The sequence below is a fragment of the Symphodus melops genome, assembly GCF_947650265.1.
Source record: "Symphodus melops genome assembly, chromosome: 4".
In the NCBI taxonomy this organism is placed as follows: Eukaryota; Metazoa; Chordata; class Actinopteri; order Labriformes; family Labridae; genus Symphodus; species Symphodus melops.
In genome coordinates this window covers 26,407,754-26,429,466 of record NC_136694.1, presented here as the reverse complement: position 1 = coordinate 26,429,466, position 21,713 = coordinate 26,407,754, and the positions used below count along the sequence as shown (strand labels likewise).

Below are 21,713 nucleotides of genomic sequence, written 5' to 3'. Positions count from 1 at the left end.
TTCAAAATTCTTTGTTGTTGAAATGAAAACTACAGTTAGCTTATAAATGATATATATTCTAATTAACTACATGTAAGGTGAGAAGAACCTGTTTTCCAAAGTTACGATTGTCTTGTTCAATAATGACATCAGCAGAAACCACAAAATATTAGAATTTTCTAAGCTCAGTATGTGCAGCATCAATATGCTAGTTTAAAAAAAAAAAGAAGCTAAGCATGACTTCAGAAGACAGATGAGAGCAGCTGAGATTTGGTTTCACAAAGAAGTGGGGCTAAATTATGAATTTGTATTATTAGCTGGTTCCAGAACATTTCTGATCTAAATACACAAGAACAGAAATCACACAGCCTGAACTGAACTCCTGCAGAAGAATAATTAGCCAACACACAAACTACAGATCTCTTGGATCTGCCCCTGCTAACATCAGGACAGTCACATTCACTTGAAAGAGAATATTTCCTGCCTGCTTTTATGGTCATGAGAACCGGAGTTCCATAATTAGATGGATATTGTAGATGATTGTTTGAAGTGGCTTCAAGAGCGAACATCTCCAAGTCTCCAAGTACCTCAGCTTATGAGGCTCAAAAAGAGCTGAGATAAACTTGATGAGGTGCAAACAGCTATTGATTATTCGGCTATACCACATGGACTTCCCTGACAGCTCGGAGATGTGCACTCAAACCCAAGCATGCTGCCTTTCTCTCTTTAAAAAAAAAAAAAAAAAAAAAACTCAAAAAATTCAGACAATCAAAAAGCTCTATGATTAATATAAAATGTGAGAAGTCAATGCAAGATGGAGCCAAATGTATTCATCTAGCTTTCTAAGGGAGGAAGGACAACTACATGTTAGCATTTAGACCAAGATTGTCAAGAGCACTTCAGTATTTGTTTTACATCAGCAACCATTCCCTGCTAGATTCAATTAAAAATACACTGCTATCATTTAAAATACATGCAGTCGGACAGCTAAAAATGCCTGAGACTAAGGGTGTACTTGGTGCAAAATCACACCATCCTCCTCCTCACACCATCAGGTAGGCACAATACCTGCGAGGCAAACTAAAATAGAGTAGCAAGTTATGTACAATCCTCTAATCCTTCCCTTGGCTCAACAGTTGCCGGTTGTCTCGAGGCTTGACTCTGACTTTACTCACCAGCAGGGAACCGTCAAGCTGTATTATCTGGCTCGTGAAACCACCTGCATCATTGTCTAGTTGAGTTAACAAACACAACCTTAAAGCTCAAAATTCATTTCAATTCAAAAAACTTTATTTATCCCCAGGGGCAATTCAACGGCACACAGAGCAGTAAATGGACAACAGTGCAGCTATACTAAAATGTAACCAAAGATGAAGTGTCAACAAAAGAATAAAGTGTCAAAATGTAAGAACAAAGTTTAAAATCCAAAATGACAAAGTCTCTTAGATAAAGGCCTTTAAACTGCTCTACGGGCGCTGACCTCTACTTCAGGTTTATGGATCCAAATAAAAGAGCAGGTTCACTACATGCCCACATGAAGAGTTAAAAGCAGCTGTTCACCGATGAAGTCCAAATTTCTTCCTTGTTTGTTAATCGTCGGCCAACTTCACATTATTGCTTGCACAGCATTTAAGTGCTACAAACAAAAAGGTCACATTAGTAATGACACAAAGGACATATTAAAACAACGATTTCCAGATTAGTTTTTGTTTGAAGTTGTTTGAAGTAATCCACCGCTTACAGCAACTGCAATTACATTGTATGCAGAAATTATGCAACGGCTAAATTGCTTCTTCAAGGACAGATTATTTAGCAAATGTAAAACAGTAATTTGATGGTTGAGGTTGTGACTCCATCCATTTCGCTTTCAGAATCCTTTTCCAGTTATTCATTAAGCATTAATTTCCCCAGGGATACTCCTTTTCAACAGCGGGTCTTTTAACTTCAGGGATGATTTCGTTGACAACGGCAAACCAAACGAAATCCGCTGAGCACATTAAAAGGACAAAAGTGAAAAGCTAATTTCTTTTACTGACACAAACATGCTAATTCATCTCAAACAGCTGCACGCTTTCAAAGAATCCTGGGGCGACGCAAATTAAGAGATTTGAGGGAGAGGCATGTGACTTGATGAGTTTCAGATTAGATTGTAGATGGAGGAAGAATTGGGGCATCGTAAATGAATATGGAATACAATCACTCAACAGGAAGGCTCCTTTACTGTCAGTCTGCTGAAATACAGCTCATTATGGGACAATTTGAATTGAAATTTAAAAAAAGGTTTTTCCAAGTTAAAAAGGAATCAAATCAAACCTGCAAGATGAGGTTGTACTTGCTCTGGTGGATGTGATAACCCTCACTTTGAGACCAATTTCCACCCAACATGGCCAATTACTTCTTCTTGTATGGGAAACGCTTTTTATGATGACTGTACAATTAGTGCTTATGAGGCTTTTTATTGAACAACCAAGATTTCTACAGTTATTGTTTTGAGGTTTCTTTCTTGTCAGTATTGGACAAACTGGACAGTCGTTCAAGTCAGCTGTTAAATCATGTGACGTCAAATATCATGTGTTACTATATGTTTAACTAGGAGCCAGGACAAGCTTTGCTGAGCAGCGAGGTTGTGATAGATTTGTTGTTCTGATGATTGTAGCCCATCTACACCAAACATCTTCGCAGGCCAGACAGGAAATTTAAGACGCACTCACTGAAGGCAAAGTTGTGAGCTGCACTTTTATGCAGAAATCTGTTTATAGAGAGAAAGAAATCAACGCTAGAATGCCACCGATGGGAGCTGGTATGTTGTTTGCACTGATTGCATTCTGCCTGCTTTTGCTTTCATCACAGACTGTTTTTCCTGAACGCTCCAAAGCATGCTGCTACGTTATTGGTCAGCCTTTAAAGCAGAATACTTTCAATGAATAAAATACAGACCTTCTAATACAGATTAGAAACGATTGAAAATGTAACAAAAATGTGTTAAACATGCTTTATTTCTCACCTTACATCACACTTTCTCTTCTACTATATATACAGGATAAATCCATTGATATACTCAGGCTTGTATATGACTCTGACCACAGAAATGTCTCATTGAGCCTTATGAGATTTTTTCCAGGCCGACTTGGCTGAGCACATGAGCAGGAAAACACAATAGTAAAAGTAATTTCATTGCTTCATGAATCTCAATGTGCAGCATGGCTGAGTGGCTCACTGCTCGTAAATCAAAGTATTGTCATATCTCAGATTCACTTAATGCAAAAAAAAAAAACATCCCTCACACATGCTGGACTGTGTCTGTATAAAAGTGGCATCCTCTTTTTTTAACGCGTTCTTTTAATCATGCTGATAAAGATTTCATTTATTCACTGCCACAAAAGTATAGATAGAACGAAGCGTTCCTTTCACTCTTTGTGCAGGGAAATAGACCATTTATATAATGCTTTAATCAAACCCATTATCTCACAATAACTTGGTATTGCGAACATTTAATTGCCTTCCTGCCAAAATACGTTGGTGATGATGAACAACCAGTACTTTGGTTTTAATGTGTTTGTTTTCCTCAAAAGATATGAGGGAAGAAAAGGCAGTGCTGCAGAGGTGATTAAAAAAGTTCCCTAATGTCTTCATAAAAAAATGTAGATAACTCAGTAAAAGAGAGATCCATTTCTCCAACATACATACATAGATTTAGAGATAACAAAAGCACTCACTCTCTCCACTCAAACAGAATGTGAGAAAGACTCGAGTATAAGTAGAAGTACCAGTTCTTAAGTTAAAGTTTAAAAGTACAGGCTCTGAAAAGTACTCAGAGTAAAAAGTTAAAAGAGGACAGAAGATGATGGACGTTCAACCTGCTTTTTCCCGTGAAACAACCCCACGCCAGATTTGGTCGAAAACTTTAAATACTCAACCTTCAAATAAGATACTGCTTGTCAGAATCTTCTGCTTGTTCACTTTTATCTACGCTGCTTTAAAGCCACCATGCAACAAAACTTTGAGAGTATCTCACGTCCATGTTGTGACGCATTTCCAACAGGACAGAACCAATGACAAGACAGAGGACAGGACATGAGGTTGTAATCAATGAGATTGGTTCATCAGCTTAGAAAAAGCTTGTTAATTGGTTACAAGACACATTTCTTACGTCTTACGTCTGTTGTGTTCTGACAGATCAACAAAGGAATTATCTACACCATGTGCCACTGTCCAGTCTATTTCGGCTTGTCTGTCTTCAAACTTAGAAATCTGCAAGCAATTATGCAAGAATAAAAATAATCAAGATTTCACATTACATGCAATCACAACGTAAGGTATAAAACCGTTATTAACATTCAAGAAGTAGAAATCAAAGGAAGAGAGAGATGTTTTGTTTGGTTGAATAGTTCTCATGATATTGTGGTTACATCGTGAAGTCGTCTGTACTTTCTTTCCAGAAACTTTTAAAAAGTCTTCAGAGTGAAACAACAAAAAACACACAGGAACTCACCATGACCAACAATCTCAGTCTCTCTATTGCTGCCTCACACATTATTACACTGATCCCATTATTTTAGCATCCTGACAGACATTCACTATCATTACACAAAGCTATAAATAAGGTCACCGTGCTGACAGTCAGTGACCTTGTCACAGTAATCCTGTCCGGTCTTGTCGAGCAGGTGCTTTGAAACTCCCAGAGTCGTCTCACACCTTCTTCTTACTGCGCTGTGACAGACGCAACAGGTACGCTATCGCTGCCACACACAAAAAGCAAGCTCCTAAATCACAGAACCCTCAAAAGGATTAATCTTCTAATATCTTACCCTCCATAAGCTCCGAATGTGAAAGCTCTTTTCCTCTGAGGCATCCTGCTGAACGGCTGATGAGGCTTTGCAGGAATCGGTGCACTTAGCTAACACGAGGCTAAAGAACAACAGTCATACCCTCCTTCTTTTCTCCCTCTTTGTTTCTCCTCTCTTTCTCTACCTCTTTCACTCCTCTCCTCCCGCATTGTCTCAGCCCTCATCCTAAGAGTGTGTGTGTGTGTGTGTTCTGTCTGAGTGTTTTGTGTGTACAAGACGCCCCCTCCTCGTCGCGTCTCCTCTCCGCTCTCTAAGTAGCTCCTATCTCTGGCAGATTAAGAGGAAAGGTGCGTCCAGCTGCCCCGTCGTCCTGGAAACAAACAGGACTATTTCTAAGACAAAGTGTTTCTCATTTCTAGCAGGAAGAAAGCACAAAATACTTAAATTTCCTGCTCGTGTCCTTTGAAAGCTACTTCCCCCGGAAGCTTAAGTCTAACAGGCTAAACTCATGATGTGAATCTCAAGTGCTCTTCGCATAAGAACGGGTCCAGTGGGAAAACAAGTATGAGGGCATGGAGAGGTAACAATACACTTCAAGGCTGCTGCTTTAAAGTTGCAGAGTCAAATAATTAAATCACTTGGCATATCTCTCCTTTGGAGTAAACCTTAAGATTGTTACTGTGAGCTAAATAATCCAAAGATAACCGTCTATTCAGAAAAGAGATTCTTATCAAAGCAGATCGTGATGCAAAATGAAGTTTGTTGAAAAGAGAAAACCATTGTTTCTCTGGTACTGTCTAACATAGAAAAGAGCTGCAACTCGCTAGTTTGCACGTTAGCCTCGAACTGACTCGTGATTACAAATAATAAAAGGACTCAAAGTTTAAAGATATGTGTCCTTCTGACAATCACAAGAGTCAGGAGATTCCAGACAGACAAGCTGGTACTAAGCTAGCGCGCTCTCCCGACACAGCCTGTCTGTCTTCAGCTGTCCTATCCACTGAATATATATCCGGATACAAGAATGGCGATGTGATGTGAAACACACCTTTATACAACACAGTGGCTCTGCAACAGCACCGCAACAAAGTCAAGCCGTTATGTTGTCCTCACACTTTTAAAGTGAAACAAACAGCGCCGTCATATTGGTGTCCCACTGTGTGATCTCACACAGCGCGCCAACCATGCAGACGCAGCATGCACGAGCTTCTTTGTGCCGTCTCTCTCCTCCCCTGTTAACTCGAGTTTCTGTTGCTGCCATGTAAATGGCAAAACGAGTTCCCCTCATCATTGGAGAGCTTTTTACAAAGACACACTACAGAAGCACAGCAGTCCCTGTCTCGAAGAGGCGCTGAAGAAAGGGGCATAAAGAAAGCAGACTATAGACACGGCTCTTTCAGCTCAAACATGCACGTCATCGTAGTTTGATGTGGAGCTGAACTGCTGAATGGGAAGTAGTAATCCAGGTATGTCGTTTAACTTTTTCTATCATTACTTGGACACGTTAAGCAGCCTATAATCAGGACTGATTTCTTTCTCTCTCTACCCTTTAGGCTCCAGTAAACTGGCAGAGAGTTTATATCATGCTGGAAAATGAAGTGCCAAAGAGCCATGCCAGCTGACGTCAGACACTCATTTGGCATTTGTCCTTTCACAATGTCACTGTTGTTGAGTTTCCATTCAGAGCCTCGTAATTTGAAACCAAACAGAGCCCATCGTGTTACCATCAGAGGGAACCAAAAACATCTGATGCATCGGCTTTTTTTTTTTTTTTTTTTTTTGAAACTGGAAAGAGGTTTAGTTTTGTGTTCAAAAAAATAAATTGCAGTCTAGAATCACATTTCCTGGTTTGTTGGCCTATATTAGTTGACAATTCCCACCGAGGTAGATGTGGCCTGAAAAGAGCTTGAGAAAGATTATCTGATGTTTGCAGTTCTCTCGTGTTACCTGACCTATTTCAACCGGGTAATTCTGGCTCTTTGACCGACATTCAGAGATTTTGCTGCGCTCACACTTCTCCCTGTAGAGCAGAGAGACATGTTCACCTCTGGAAAGTGACAGAATTTCTCTTTAACTTCCATCGATAAATGGACACCTAAAAATGTTTTAAAATTGATCTTTAAGTCTCTTTGTTAAGGTCAAATAAGAGAGGAACATTTTTACGTATTAATGTTATTTGTAAAGGGCCCATCAAACAATCCTACATCAATGTCTCAAGATTTAGTGTCTTCTCATATTATTTTGTCTAGATTTGATCCCTCTCTCTATGTCTCCATCCTCTCATCTGTCATTCTTCTCCTCCTCTGTCTGTTTATTTTATACTTTATATGTGAGTACATTATTAAGTTTCCTGCCATCATGAGGTTGTATATCCTTCCCTGACCTGTCTGGCTCAAGTGCATAGATTGTCTTCTTGTCCCCCTCCTCATCAGTGCTTATGTCAGGATGCCCCAACGACTCCCCTGTCGACCTTTTGTGATTCTATTAGGTCTGACTGGACTCTGGCCAGACACTGGCAATAAATCAAATCACAAGCTGGTAGAGGAGAGGACACAGGACTGTGTCATGCATATCCACAGTGTCCCCTTCAACGTCCTTCAGCTCCTTGGTCGACTGACATTGATACACATTGTCCTGCAATGAGGCTTTAGTATTTTACAAGTCTGTATAACAACCATAAATTATATCTGTGAACAGACCTAAATACTTGGCTGGAGACCAAATCTTGCATTGTAGGATAAAGTGCAGAAAAAAGACAGGTGACATCAGCAGCTACTATGTTTTGGGTCATCACCTCAGGGCTTACATGAAATATACGTGAAGCTGAACACAACGGTCACTGACCACATATGTACCACTTATATTACAGTTTTAAACAATAAAGAAACAAGCAGCAGAGGACATAAAAAATTTTTTAGTACCAGGCTGCAAACGTGTTTATTTCTGCTGTAAAAGTCTGACTTTTAACAAAGGACCTAACAGGGGTTCCCTGGCCTCAAGTGGACATTGGAGGAACTGCAGTTTAATGCTACTACAGAGCTGTGGAGTAAGTATAAATATACATCTATATATTGGTCTGGGACTTCATTCTACCTTGGACAAACTTCAGTCAGAGAAAGGACCACTGATTGTTTTCGCACTAGCCTAACACGTTCTATTTGTGACTGAACCCCTTTGCTCCTGCAATTTGTCTGCTGTTTTAGATTTGAGAGGAGAGTGGCTGCTTAACAAGGTGGATGCATTTTGGTGATTTTGCTAACAAAAGGGGAAAGCATCCTTCTTTCCCAACATTTCAACTGAAGCTTTTTTTATGCAGATTTCTCATACTGGAGAATTCAAGAGTATTTCAACATCACAGACCACACACATTTGCATCCTCCTCAAATGAGACCTTTTTGATTTTAGAGCAAGGTGAACAAATAGCACATCGTCTTTTCATGCAGCCTATTCCATGTTACTGGTTTGATCATGACACTGAAATGTTGTGTCTGCAGGAGAATGATTCTCCAGAGCCAGACATCTTCTGACAAACTTGTTACTGTCGCTGCAGTAATTTGGTTTCAAGAGCTCTTTTCACAGTTGCTTTTCTCTTGTGTATCTCAAAAGATGTCCTTGGGAAGAGGGGGGGAAAAAAACTATTTACCCAGACTGATTTGTGTGAGGCAGGTGAAAGGGAAAGGGCAGCTTGGTGTAATTAGTCAGCAGGCTTTATTCAGGAGACGTGGCAGGATGGCTGGAGTGTTCTTCTGAGGCCGGGCAGCCTTGACTTTGAGGACTAGACTGGCAACGGGATGAGGGAGACAGTAATGGGAGGCTGCCCTCTGTGAGATGGGGTTCAGTCCACCCTGAAATACTGCTGTCACAGCGGTGGATAAATACTTCACTAACAAACCACTTCCACAGCAAGAGACAGAGTTAGAACACTGAGCACAGCAGCAGACTGACACGGAGAGGGAGCATGTAGCACAACATGACAAATACGCTGTGAGGAGGAAGGAAGAGAGACTGCTGACAAAGATATTTATCAAATTCACATGGCCACCATCCTTCTCTGGTGTCACACTCAGGCTGACTGTATGCTAACATTACTTCTGGGATTTGTTTTAGCTAATAAGTTATCCAATAGGCTTTGTGGGTTTACCATGAAAAGTGTGACCCTATGTCCAAATTACTGCGTAGTTGCTGATTGTTTGTGAAGTAGTGAAATATTAAAAGGTACAGTATGTAAGATATTTACTGAATTTAGAGTTCATGCTTCAAGAGCGATGCAGAGCTGGTTTAACACTGAGGCTTCAGTGTCCATGAAACACTCTGACTCTAGGGGGGGGAAGGGACGGGGGAGGGACGGGGGAGGGACCGCTCCCCTCAAATTTTTTTTTGAATTTGAACTGCAGTACTAATTTTATATGCTAGGTGTCAGAGTTACATATTGCTCCTTACACCATTTGACAGAATCCGGATGTTTTTACAATTTGCAAACCTGGGATGCAACTTTATAATTGCTTATGAGCATCCCACCAAAATGTGATGGTGTATAAGTGTTTATAATTGCGAATGTGGCTCAAAGCGAGAAAAAAAAACAGTAAAAAAAAAGAGAGCTTCCAATAATTGCATCAGTATTGTCTTCAAAACAACTTTCGAAGACACGTCATTAAAGAGAGAGACTTCATGTAATCTGGATTCCTTCATTCATTAGAAGCTAATCCTCTTTGCTTCACTATATTTTCCAGTTTCATTATCTCTTCCTGAATTATTCATTTTGTTGGACTTCTTTGTTTTGTTAAAGCACCTTGTGATGTTGGTGTTGATAAGTGCTATATAAATAACTTTATTAGTATCATACTTGATCCATCATCTATATATAGATTTACTGATACACTGCAAGTTCATCCACACTCAGCGCTCCGACGACCCACACTCTCTGCAGGTGAGACTCCTTCGTTAACCCTCCGGTGCAGCGGCAGCTCCTCTAATGTGGGTCTTCGGGCTAAGGAGCGATTACACAGTCACAGTACTTGTCTCTTGTCCTCTGAGAACAGTAAAGAGCGACAGAGATGCATGAACTATTTACCAGCTGTGTACACAACCACACACTAAGTCCTTGTGACTCGAGCACAAGGACTAGTGGCTCTGCTGCAGTCGCCTGAAATGTCCACGTCGTGTCTTCATTTGCTTTTTACAACTTTTGAAGAAAACACGGTTAGTTTGATTTCAGAAAGCACAGACCTCTTCGAGACTTACATGTGAAAAATGTGGCAAGCAAACAGTCACAATCAGCATCTTCAAAGCATCAAGCATCAAGAAAAATAAAGTATTACACCTTATAAATATGCTGGTTAAGTAGCCTGCCTGTTGGAATAACAGACAGGAAAAGAGGAAGCCGAATGGGGAAAACAAAAGCAGAAGAGTAATGAAGTCGCCTTCGAGCAACAACACCCCCTCTCTGTTTGCCAGAGGAACTACTTTTTATGCTCCCGAGCTGCTGAGTGTCTCAGGGGTTACTTGAGAGCTCTGTTTGAAACAGACAATTTTGAATTTCAAGCAGATAGACTCCATTGCCTTTAAAGCACCAGAGCGTACTTTCTTTAACAGGCTTCACAGCAGAGAGAAAAGAGAGCAAGGCGCAAGAAGCATTAAAGTGTTATCTTCTTTTATCTTTATGACACAGTCAATTATTCAATTTCAGGTTGTGCACATGTTACCGGACAGTGGAGTGGTCCTTTTATGGAGCAGAAACAGGCACTTTAGAGGCAGCTACTGTTCTGAAACCAAATGCAACCAATGACAGTCTCTTCCTCTCCGCCATAAATTGCAAGAGCGAGATTATCCAGGGTGCTGACATTGTATAACTCGTTCATCAAAGACGAAGAGATTCCAGAAGGAAATTGGGAGATTATTTTCTGTCCTCCATCACCCAGCCCCTCTAGAACTGACTGTCATGGATTTCACAACTCCTCTCCAGGCCATGATAACGAGAAGAGGAGGAAGGCGGGGGCGTTGCATGGAAGAAGAAAAAAAATGAGGGAGACAGAAGAAAAGAAAGAGGGTGTGCGTCTGCGACAGGCGACGGGGGTGTGGATATAGATAAGATGATTAGGCATGACGGGACACAGTTGCCTTTGTTTCTGCTTTATCTGCCTTTATGCACCCCATGTACAGTCATGTGTAGCTTGTTGGAGAGGAGACAAAGAAGAAGAAACGTGAAAATACAAATCCCACCAAAAGAGAGGGAGATTCTGTGAACGTGCCTCGAGAGAAATGAAGAGTAAGGACACAGAGTAGCAATTTACAACACCGCTACGCACAAACACAACCCCACTGAAAAGCCCCAGCAGGACGCATAACTCATCCTTTGGGGCGAATCTTGGAGCAGAAGCCCATTAGAACAAATAAAAGAGAGATGCAGAGGGTAGAAAGAGAAGCGAGGGAGAGAGAAGCCAAGCTTATTTTTCATGTAACAACAAGTGAGTCAAGGAGGAGGAGAGAACCCCCCCGAGGGCCACATCCTCGGATTAATGACTTTACAGACAGTGAAGCAACAGAGACTCAGTTAGAGGCTGACTTTGATTTATCCACATGAGAGGCAGGAACATGGATGGAGAGGAGGCAGGGAGAGATTTCTAATCAAGCAGGCTCATCGGAATGATCACTCATTCAGGCTTCAGGACCCGTCCACATTCAAACAACCTTCTGACCTGCTCTCTACGTTTGGAGTCGCCTGCTCGACAACTGCCATCAGAAGTTTTTACACACATGAAGAAAACCATGTGGCTGTTCATTGAGATTTAGAATAATAAAATAAATGCTGTCCATTACTGGGCTCAGAGGTTTATAAATACAGCCGCATATGGCATTTTTAGCGTAGAATGGAAACGGTCTGATCTTGTTGCAAAATATGACCCTGCAAAGAGGAGCTCCAACGACACACACATACGCCGATATACACACAGATGCATGAATAGGATGCTACAGACACACTCACAGAGAGAGGTGAGGGGGCTGTACATTAAAGAGCGCCTGAGCAGTAGGGGGTTGGGGCCTTACTCAAGACCACCTCTGCACTGCTCAGGAAGTACTGTAAGCCCCCAGACCAAACGCTAGACTTAGTCTACAGGTGGACTTGATCCTGTGTTCCTCCTTGGGAATCCATGCCAAGACCCTACACATTGACCTACAGCCACTTAAAGAACTGTGACCTGTACAGAAGTCTGTAAAACTACTCTGTATATCACACATAATTGGCAATTGGTCCACTGCAATATAGTCGCATTTTATTATCCAAGACAGTGCAGGAGCATGTACTGTAACATTATCTCTTAGCATAAAAAAAAACTCTGAAAACAAAGTAACTGGAGTGCTTTAACTTGTCTTATGACACTGAATGTATTTTGGGTTTACTGTACTTGAATTGTTGGTGAGACAAAAAGAAGCTTTATATGCAAACATTTTTTATTTTTTATTTTGAATGGGCTGTTTTCCCTCTGTTTTTATGATATTTTGGAACGGGTAGTTTTTAAATCCTTCAGGAACTTTTGAATGGACTTTATCACCGTCTTCTCCATCCTGGAACCAAAGTAATTGTCACGTTGTGCTGGTAAGACACAGGGAGGAGGACCCAAGTGCAGAATAAAACTGTATTAACAAAAGACAAAACAAAAACTTACTGAATTAATAAATCCAAAACGTTCTGAAAGGCAACTCGAGCAAAAAAACAAAAACCATGAGGAGAAAACACAGGGAGCAGGGAGAAGCAGCAACCAAAGACACGACGACACACAAAAGACAATGAACCGACAGAGGACTGAGGAAAAACACGGAGACTAAATAGACATGGGGGTAATCAGACGCAGGTGAGACTAACGAGACAGGTGAGGAACATCAGGGTCATCACAAAGGCGGGAAACACAAGGAACAAAGAACACAAGACCAGAACAACTGAGGACAAGTACAAAGTAAAACCCAACACTGACACCACCTAAAAACAGATATACAAAATAAAACAGGAAACACTAAAGACTAGAATAAACACAAGACTATGAAACAATCAACACAGGAGGGAAACCAGAGAGGCAGGGAAACACAGAAAAACACGAGGGAATAAATAAAACTGAACTCAAAACTCTGAAATACAACCTAAACCAAACCAAACCATGACAGTAATGCAATATAAGAAATGGGCAACTATGACACTTAAATCACTGTGGCTCTGGAAGAGAACTACTCAATATGAGTGACCGCACACTGCAGCAGACTGATATGAGCTCCAGGTGAGATTGCATTTTTGCACAGAATTCGGGGCCTTGAAGTTTCCCGTCATTCTCTCGATTGGAGTCACTTTGGGGCCAGCGTGGAGAAGAGGAATAACACAATAATAGCAAACCCGCACTGGTGTAGCGAATTGCAATGTGAGTAATGTTCGGCGTAGCAGACTGGATAAATAAAGCCTATCCTTACTTCTTTTTTACTTTTCAAATACTACACATTAAAAAGAAACATTTTAAACCTCACATCAGAAGAGTTTTGCAAGGCTATGTATGCTCGATTGTGCTGAATATATATTTCGAAAATGTTCATATACAGTGACCGATTGGATATCATTTGTTTGGATTGTTTCGCTCTTCTTTGATGTCCTAAAGAGATAAGAAACACACCATGAAAAAAAATCAACTAATTACAAGCAAATGCGACAGGTCGAGACGTGACTTGTCTTCGTGACAGAGCGACATCTCATTGAGAGCTGCTAAGAGCATGGACGCTGCCGTCTCCAAGCAACGCAGACAATGAACTGCACCGTGCATTTAGAGTCTGTCCATGGTGCTGAAAGCTTTCAGCAGCAGCAGAGAGTTCACAGAATCCCTTCTCCTGCTCCATATAAAGATAACAGTATGCATGTATCATTGCATCGGGCATTGTTTGAAAACCATTAAGCACGTCTTGAAATGGATGAAGATTGGTTAAAGTGATGATTTAGTTGTTTGTGATGAACTTCAGGGAACACATGATTTGACTTTAGTTTAACATTCAGTGACTGGCAAAAATTTATCCAATGATCTTGTTGGATATTTCCCACAGTACTGGCACTATCAGCTCATTATATTCACATTAGAAATCCTTGAGCTAAGGAGGCATTCTGGCCCATTTTAGTGCAAATGATGTGTCCTCGAGCCAGTCAGCGCTGACTTTTGTGATATATGTCTATAAACTCTCTAAAGTAAAATGGAAAGTGAATGGCAATATAACTTTAACTTTCAAGTTGAGATATAAGAAATATCAAACACTGATGTATAAAATCCTTCAGTTTGCTTGGCTTGTGTGGTATTAAACAGTTGACGATGAAAAGTCTTGAAGAGAAAAACTTTAGGATCCATTCACAGTCAGGGTAATGTCCATATTATAAATGCTTGAGCTCCACCTTCTTATGAAGAAAATACATCAATCTTTATTAGTATAGTGCCGCCACATACTAACAAATCCTATCTCAAGACACAAATTGAGCATTGAGCACAAATTAAGCTAACATGAATCCATGCATGTAGCTGAGAGAAGACTGTTGATGATTTTCAACTGGAGTAACCCCTCTCACCAAATGATGGACTTTATGATGCACCATGAAAAACCACCGACTATATAAATAAACAAAAGCTACACCCTCATAGCTAACTTGAGTTGGCATAATTTATGACCATGAAACACAGGCTAGCTTGCTGTTGAAGTAAAGGAACTGAAGAATCAAGGCCTTCAGAAGCATGCATTCATTTCGCAAAACATTTTTCATTAAATTTCTTGGATTTTAGGCTGAAAAAGACGGCGAGGATTTATATGTTTACACAAGCTATTAAAACGTGTAAGTTGCAATAAAAATACCTTTCATTCAAATACACTTTAAATTGACATCTTGAATATGACCTTGCTCTTAACAAATGCTGATGTGCTTTTGAAAGGACACACACAAGTTGTTTCCACACCACCAGTGCGTCCCCATATTGGTACCCTGAGACATACCTGATTGAAAGTGTTGCAAAAGGTGAGAGAATGTGATTGGTTGAACTGTCTAGGTAGACTGTGTGATCTTTGTGATCTTTGTGGTTCACACAGCTCTACGTCTCTTGGCAAAATGCCTCGGCTTTAGCTGTAACATCAAAGGGCGGGACAGCTCTTTCATTTGCTTTGGCTCCCATTGTGGCATTTCACCAAATCCGACACCGTCCATGTCCTGCTGTGACTCTGACCCTTTGAAGGCACGGAAAAGTCCAAGCGCAGGGTTCAGTGCTCAGACATTTATAACATCATGCCACATAAATAACTAGAGATAAAGATGTCCCTCCATCCAAAGCCTAATTCTTTCAAACCATGATGCTACTAAATCATTCACTGTTCAAAAATATTATTCACATTTTGACACCCTCATTCTAGCAGTCTGTCAATGCACAAATGTTGTGAGTGTATGGAAATCGCATGATAGTGATGAGTGTGAGAGGTGTGGATCATTTTTCATTTCCTATGAACAGTTTTCACGTCAGGGGTTACATCCCCCTCTCTATCCGACCTTTCAGACTGGAACCAATGCTCATTGAGGATGTCTGTGTTACTGAATGATGGATGATGGGCGGCACAAGGTCACAGCAAAGACAAGTGGAGAGCATATTGCAGGATGTTTAACTCAGTGTTATTCAATGTATTCAATGAGAGATATAGGAGCATCTGTTAACAGTTAAAATGGTAGGAAACCGTTGATACCCCGAGCAGAAGTATTTCAGTGATAATACAATATGTTACAGCTGTATATGATCATTCATTTTATGTATGGTGAGTCCCTGAGAGTCTCAACAGACACGTGAGCTGAGATTCATGTCGAGACATTGCAAGTGAGCACTTCAATGCTACAAGTGCTATAATGAAATGTTTGAAATGAAATGATAGCTGTGATTCACTCTACTTCACTGATCATCATTCATTATCTTGTTTCCTGTGGGGTACCCCAAGGCTCTGTCCTTGGTACACTGCTTTTTTATTCAGCACTTTCATACAGGCTCCCATTGAGTAAACATATTATCATTTTTGCACCTATGACAGCGACAACCACTTTCAATTCAGTCTTAAGCCTGGGCACAGTCTAATTGGCCATTTGAAAAATGCATAAGGAGCTTCATATCACAAGGGAGAGTCTAGAACAGCCTGTAGGTGTCTAATTAAAACAGCTGTATAATTCAGGAACATGTCAGTGGGAAGAAGTACTCCTTCAGTGTCCAGTGGAGGGGCTGCTCCCAGCCAACTTGCCTCAAAACTCATATTAAATCTTCCAATTCCGTTCCCTCTTATTGGCAGGAGACCTGCTTTGTGCAAAAAAAAAAAATAACTATTACTTCTCCAGTATTAGAAATAACTTCTATTTCTCTTTTGATTTTTCATTTCTTTTTATTTGCTTTTTAGCCTAGCTTGAGGTGATGCAAGCTTCTGCAATTTGCCCGTCAGGAAAGCGCTGAAAGATAATCCAGAAATACAAAATTGAGAGCATGATTTTAGAGGGAGCAACACTCCTCAAAGAAGCCCTAAGATTGCATAGTAGAGCCTTTAATGAGTTTAACTCAGAGTTACAGGGGGTCCCTGTGGGCTGCCACACAATGATAAAAAAATATTAGTGATCCCATTTATAGCCACAGAGCTTTGTTAAAAAAAATTAGAAGACCATAGTTTTATTGTTGTAAGTACAATGGACACATTTTTGTAGTAAGCTTATGGCTTATGAGGATTTGCCTTGGCAGCTTTTTACTGACAGACTGAAAAGTCCAGCTTTGTGTTCTGTTGGTGATCCAACAGTTGGTTGTTGTTGTTGTTGTTTTTTTTTATCGGCTAGTTAACAGGGGACAGAGATTAAACCTTAAAATCTCTACATTCAACCCTAAATCAAAAGATGTCTGAAAGTTAGAAGTGTAGGAAAAGTGTTGGAAGTCAAAACTCAGCATGTCAAACACATTTTTCCCTGTACCTGACTCAGACTGTTGACAGTGATTGTCACATGTGACGTTGAGGCTCTTTGTGGCTATAATAAGGTAAGAAGCCTTGGCAGGCTGCCTTTCCAAGAGCACAGAATCCAAATTTCAATCTCAAATCAATGCAATACAGAAATACTTAACTGTCTACCAGAAAGGTAAGCTCAGCTAGGAGGTGATTTGCTACATACATGCAATGTTTCCAGCCCACACGCTGCAATCTCTTCTTTCTAGTTATTGCTCCACAGCACACAAGTAGTAAAGCATGCAGAGAAACATGTTTAAGAACTAAATCAATCAAGTGGCAACAGTGTACCTGGGAGAAGACGACAAAGCGTAATGTCTCCAAGAAGAAATAAATCAAAGTGGGATCTGTTTCAAAGAGTGCTGCCAAAAAGTGTCAGGGAGGTGAGTTTCCTTTGAACAAAGGCGAACACTTTGAGAGCAGTTTGAAGGTTTGCAAGTGACCTCCAAAGTCGGGGACAAGAACTTTTGAGAGACATTTACAGAAAAAAGATTTGGCAACAGCTGTCTCAACAGGGAAAAAGGTTGAACTGGATTCAGCCACTGTGCAAAACATTGTCTTCTACAATGAGACTCACAGGGAAGAAATGGACGGCAGACACGGTTTTGTCAAACCAAAAAAAAAAAAAACATTCACTTCTACATGTTGAAGCCATCTTTGGCCCTTCTCACTCAAAAACTGTCAAAAACTGCACTTCCATCTGTATCCAATAATGTAAAAAAAATATTGTTTAAGTTATTCCCTATCGTGGAGATTTTTCTGCAACAGTGTTTTTTGCTGCTGTCTGTCTTGGCCAGGCCTACCTTGACAAAGAGGTTATTAATCTTAATGGGACCATCCTGGTAAAATAAATGTTAAAAAAAAATGTTTGGTGTACTGCCAACTACGCTCACGCAAAGACTGGTCCATCATTCATCTCTTGCCCCCTCTCTCTCTTTGTGTCTTCCTGCTTCTCTCATCAGCTGATTATGGACATTTTGTCTAAGTTTCTGAAGGACCAGAATTGTGGTGACCTTAATCAGCCAACCATCCTGCTGCAGTCAAACTTGAAATGTGCTCTCCTTTCTGCTGCTGTCAGTTTGTCATTTCAGCGTGAATCGCTGTGACCCTCCTCCACCCAGTCATCCCCAATCCATCTCATTAGTGTCTGGGTTCAGCTCCTCAGATATCCACCCCTCATCCTTCCATCACCACCACAAGTGTCTCCACTCCATCAGGCAGGTATCCTAACCCTGCTGTCAGCCTCACTACCCCTTCACTGACGATGTCATGATGAGGTTTAATCATCAAAAAGATTGCACGTTCCTTTTCTCTATCCATCCATTATCTTTAACCCTTTTCCTGCTCGGGGTGGCAGGGGGTCTGGAGCCAATCCCAGCTGTCATTGGGCAGTAGGTGTAGTACACCCTGGACTGTTTGCCAGTCAATCAAAGGGCTGACATATAGAGACAGACAACCAGCCACTCCCACATTCACCCTACAAGCAATTTGGAGTCGCCAATGTCCATCCAATCCAGAGTACCCAGAGAGAACCTACGCATGCACTCCACGCAGAGAGGCCCTGTTGGATGAGGATCCGAGCCAGGAACCTCCCTGCTGTGAGGCAACACTGCTAACCACTGTGCAGATCATATTTATATTCTAAACTCCTAAAAAGTATATGAATATGTTAATTGTTCACTCTTTATTATGTTTCTCCTCAGTGGAGCCCTGCACAAACAAAAGATAAGATATGACACTAGATTAGTACCTCAATGGTTTCTATTGAAGCACTGCAGGGCCACACACCAAGCTTTAACATTTGACAAGTTGGAAGTGAGAAGTGCACTTCACTGGTCTCTGTATGTTTCATGTTGTACCTGAGTTTTAGAGATATCTGAAAAAGGTGACCCTGCATAGAGAAATATTGTCCAGAAACTGCATGGCGCTCTCCTCGACAGCCTCATCTGTCATTCAAGGTGGAAGCTTCACCACTGCTTACTGCATCACCCTGAGCAAAGGTTCAAAAATATTTTTCAAAACTCAGGTCAAAGACAACAAACTCCTGTCATCAGTAGACACAAGGGAGGAGAAGGGGGGGGAGGAGGGGGGACACAGAGAACGGTCAGCAAAAAAAAACATAAAAACAGTCATAACCTTGCCCACAGGAGCTCTCATGGGGACACAGCTGAGAATAAAAGAGCTGCTTTTTCTGCTTTATTGATGTTTAAATTAGTCAAAGGTCAAATGACTAGGCGATAAATCCAGACATATATGTTTGGCCACATTTTCCACAGCAAAGATTCTTCTAGAACCAGCGAAGGTGCTTTTATATCTGCTCATTATTGTTCGGGAACTTGCCTTAAATTACAGAGAAAATTCAGGGATGTGCCACCAACCCCATCCAATGCTGCAGACTGTTAGCTGAAATTGCTGAGCTTAGTGATAGGCAGGTGTGTTATAACTGAGTGTCAGGAGGCTTAAAGCCCTTTGCCTGTAAGGTTGACCTAAAGTTAGTTTAAGACAGCATTTCCAATATGGCGGCCGACAAGCTCTATGAAAGTCCCCGTCAGTCACCAATGGTTGATGTCACAGAGACAACGTCCATGTTTTATACAGTCTGCGATGTTCACCCTGCTCCTCTGTCCAGTGCAGGATTTCATTTTTTTATTTTATTTATGATATTGTGGATGTTCTAAAATATGGCTTTACTATTAGGGTAAATATAATGATGTGATTTTTTTGTATATTTTTTGGAGGCCACATGTTGGCTTCTTGCAAACTTTATGAGGACAAAGGTTACATCTAAGTCATTTGAACTTCTTAACATCTTAAAGGGTAATTCTGAAGAATAAAATTGAGTCCTCAGAGGTATAAAAAATGCCAGCAGAGGGTTTTATGTGTTTCAGTCAAAGTTAGGTCTGCTCTTCTGTGTGGTCAGTGGTGACAGAGAAATGTTAAAGTCTGAACAGATATTCTGCTGTGGGGATCCTCCACCTGGTTAAGCACGACACTTCTATAAAAAAGACACAAAGGAATTTTGATATAACACAGTCTGGCATTCTTCACAGAGAAGGTACAATTTTTGCACTCTGAAATAGGAGCTGACAGCAGGCCCAGTCATGAATTATTCAGCCTGAGGTACACAGGAAACCAATACAGATTGCTTTCTTGTGAAAAAGGAGAAGAGGCTTGCACTACCATGACTGTCGATAAAACAAAGACAGAAACTGTGTAGTGTCAGAAATCATCTGGAGTTTTATAACTGTGTCAACACTAAGTACACAAATCATGACTGCTGCACAGAAAATAAAAAGTAGAGCGACAGTTGTTTTTAAAGAAGATGAATACTGTCTTTGTGCATTTGTCATCCACACAAGCAAGTGATTTATTTGAGTTTTTTATGAAGTGTGAGAGTATGAAACATTCACCTAGATCAACATTTAGACAGAAGCAGTGTAATGTAGATTAAAAAATATAAAACATACATTTACAGATCAACTCATATAGCAAACACACTCAAACAGTTCAAGATAGTTTCAAATTTCATTAAAGATCTAAATGTAGGAGAATTACCTCGGGAAATAGATTTCATTCTTCGCCCCCATAAACTGTTAAAATTGAAAATTGACCAAACCGAGAAATAGAAAGAGAAGTAGGGGAAGCTGGAAATGAGACGCAGTGACGGGATCACTGAGTTCAGCTGCTTTGTAAATATGTTCTGCCAACTTGAGAGGAAAATACAAAAGAAGCTCAGAGTTTCAACCAAACTTTACTGCATCCGTTTTTTAAATCAAAATCACACATTATATTAAAATAAAAACAATAAAAAAACAAATGACTCTGACCCGACCAATATGGGATGTGTGGGGGCGCAACACCGATATCAATACAGGGAAATCTATGTTTGCTCTGTCGGGAAAGATGGATAACAGATAAAAACACATTAATTGTGTTGATCCCTCAGATGCAGTTATCCAACACTGGAAAAGATATATAATGAAACCAAGCTGGTCAATGAACTGTAAATTAACTGTGCATGTATGTGCATCACCATGTGACACTCTAGAGAGTGATAATGTTCGTTGTAATCCATATCGCACACTACTAATGAAATACAACTGCTGGTGTAACTCAATGACACTCGAGTAATATTGGCGTATATCTGATAGATAAAATTAGCCAATACCGTCACTTGATTTGCTAATATTAGCCGATAGTATCGGCTAGCCAATGAAGGGGTCAGGCTCTACAAATGACATCGTGATTGAAGGTACAGAAGATATTCTACAACATCTTCGTGTATAAAGGAGTATGTATTATGTCCCTCAAACCTCTCTTGGTTGGACAGCAAAGTATAAGTATCCCATAGTTGAGACGCTTATTGCAAAACAGAAGCACAGTCTGCATCAACACTGCAGGGTCTTTATGGGCTTCCTGCTGCTGGCTGCCTGCAGAGCAGACTCCATGCAGAGGCAATAATCTCCACAAACACCGGTCACAGCCAGCTCAACCACTGCAGGAAGTGACCCGGCGCGCCCCCTCCACATGACCACGTGAATATTTCCTCTTCAGTTTGTTTCTTCCCGCACGGTTGGGTAAATAAATGACGTTCACTTTCGCTCTGAGTTTGATGTTATGACATGATCGGGGTGATGATGTGAAATGATTACTTCACCTACTTTTACGTTGAAAAGCTGAATGCTTCTCCGGTCTGGCGTCTCTCTGGAAAAAGAGAAGATATTTTTGTTTAAGTAATTAAAAAGAAAATGTAGATAGTACATTTGAGTGATAGCTTTGGTAATATGACAGGAAAAGAATTAGATTTTTTCTTCCAGAAAACACAGCAGCCAGTGCTAAACAGAGAAAGAACATTATTTCACTTGATTCAGCAAAAGTCACACAGCTGCTGTTCTTCTTTAAGTGGCAGATCCAATGTTTTTACAATACTGC

The 21,713-nt window shown here is 40.6% G+C and overlaps 1 protein-coding gene across 6 annotated transcripts in view; it reads right to left on the bottom strand.

Annotated features, from left to right (window-relative positions):
* rap1gapb (RAP1 GTPase activating protein b) overlaps positions 1 to 21,487 on the bottom strand; it is a 98,579-nt gene extending 77,092 nt beyond the window's left edge. For 2 of the 6 annotated variants that reach the window (XM_079341830.1, XM_079341834.1), the window contains exon 1: positions 4,788 to 5,141. In XM_079341830.1, coding sequence (XP_079197956.1) covers positions 4,788 to 4,831 — 44 coding nt within the window. In that variant the 5' untranslated portion in view covers positions 4,832 to 5,141. Of the gene's footprint in view, positions 1 to 4,787; positions 5,144 to 21,442 lie in introns of those variants that run through there. The other 4 variants (XM_079341836.1, XM_079341831.1, XM_079341835.1 and 1 more) reach the window with 4 other exon arrangements.
* Positions 21,488 to 21,713: the final 226 nt, after the last annotated feature.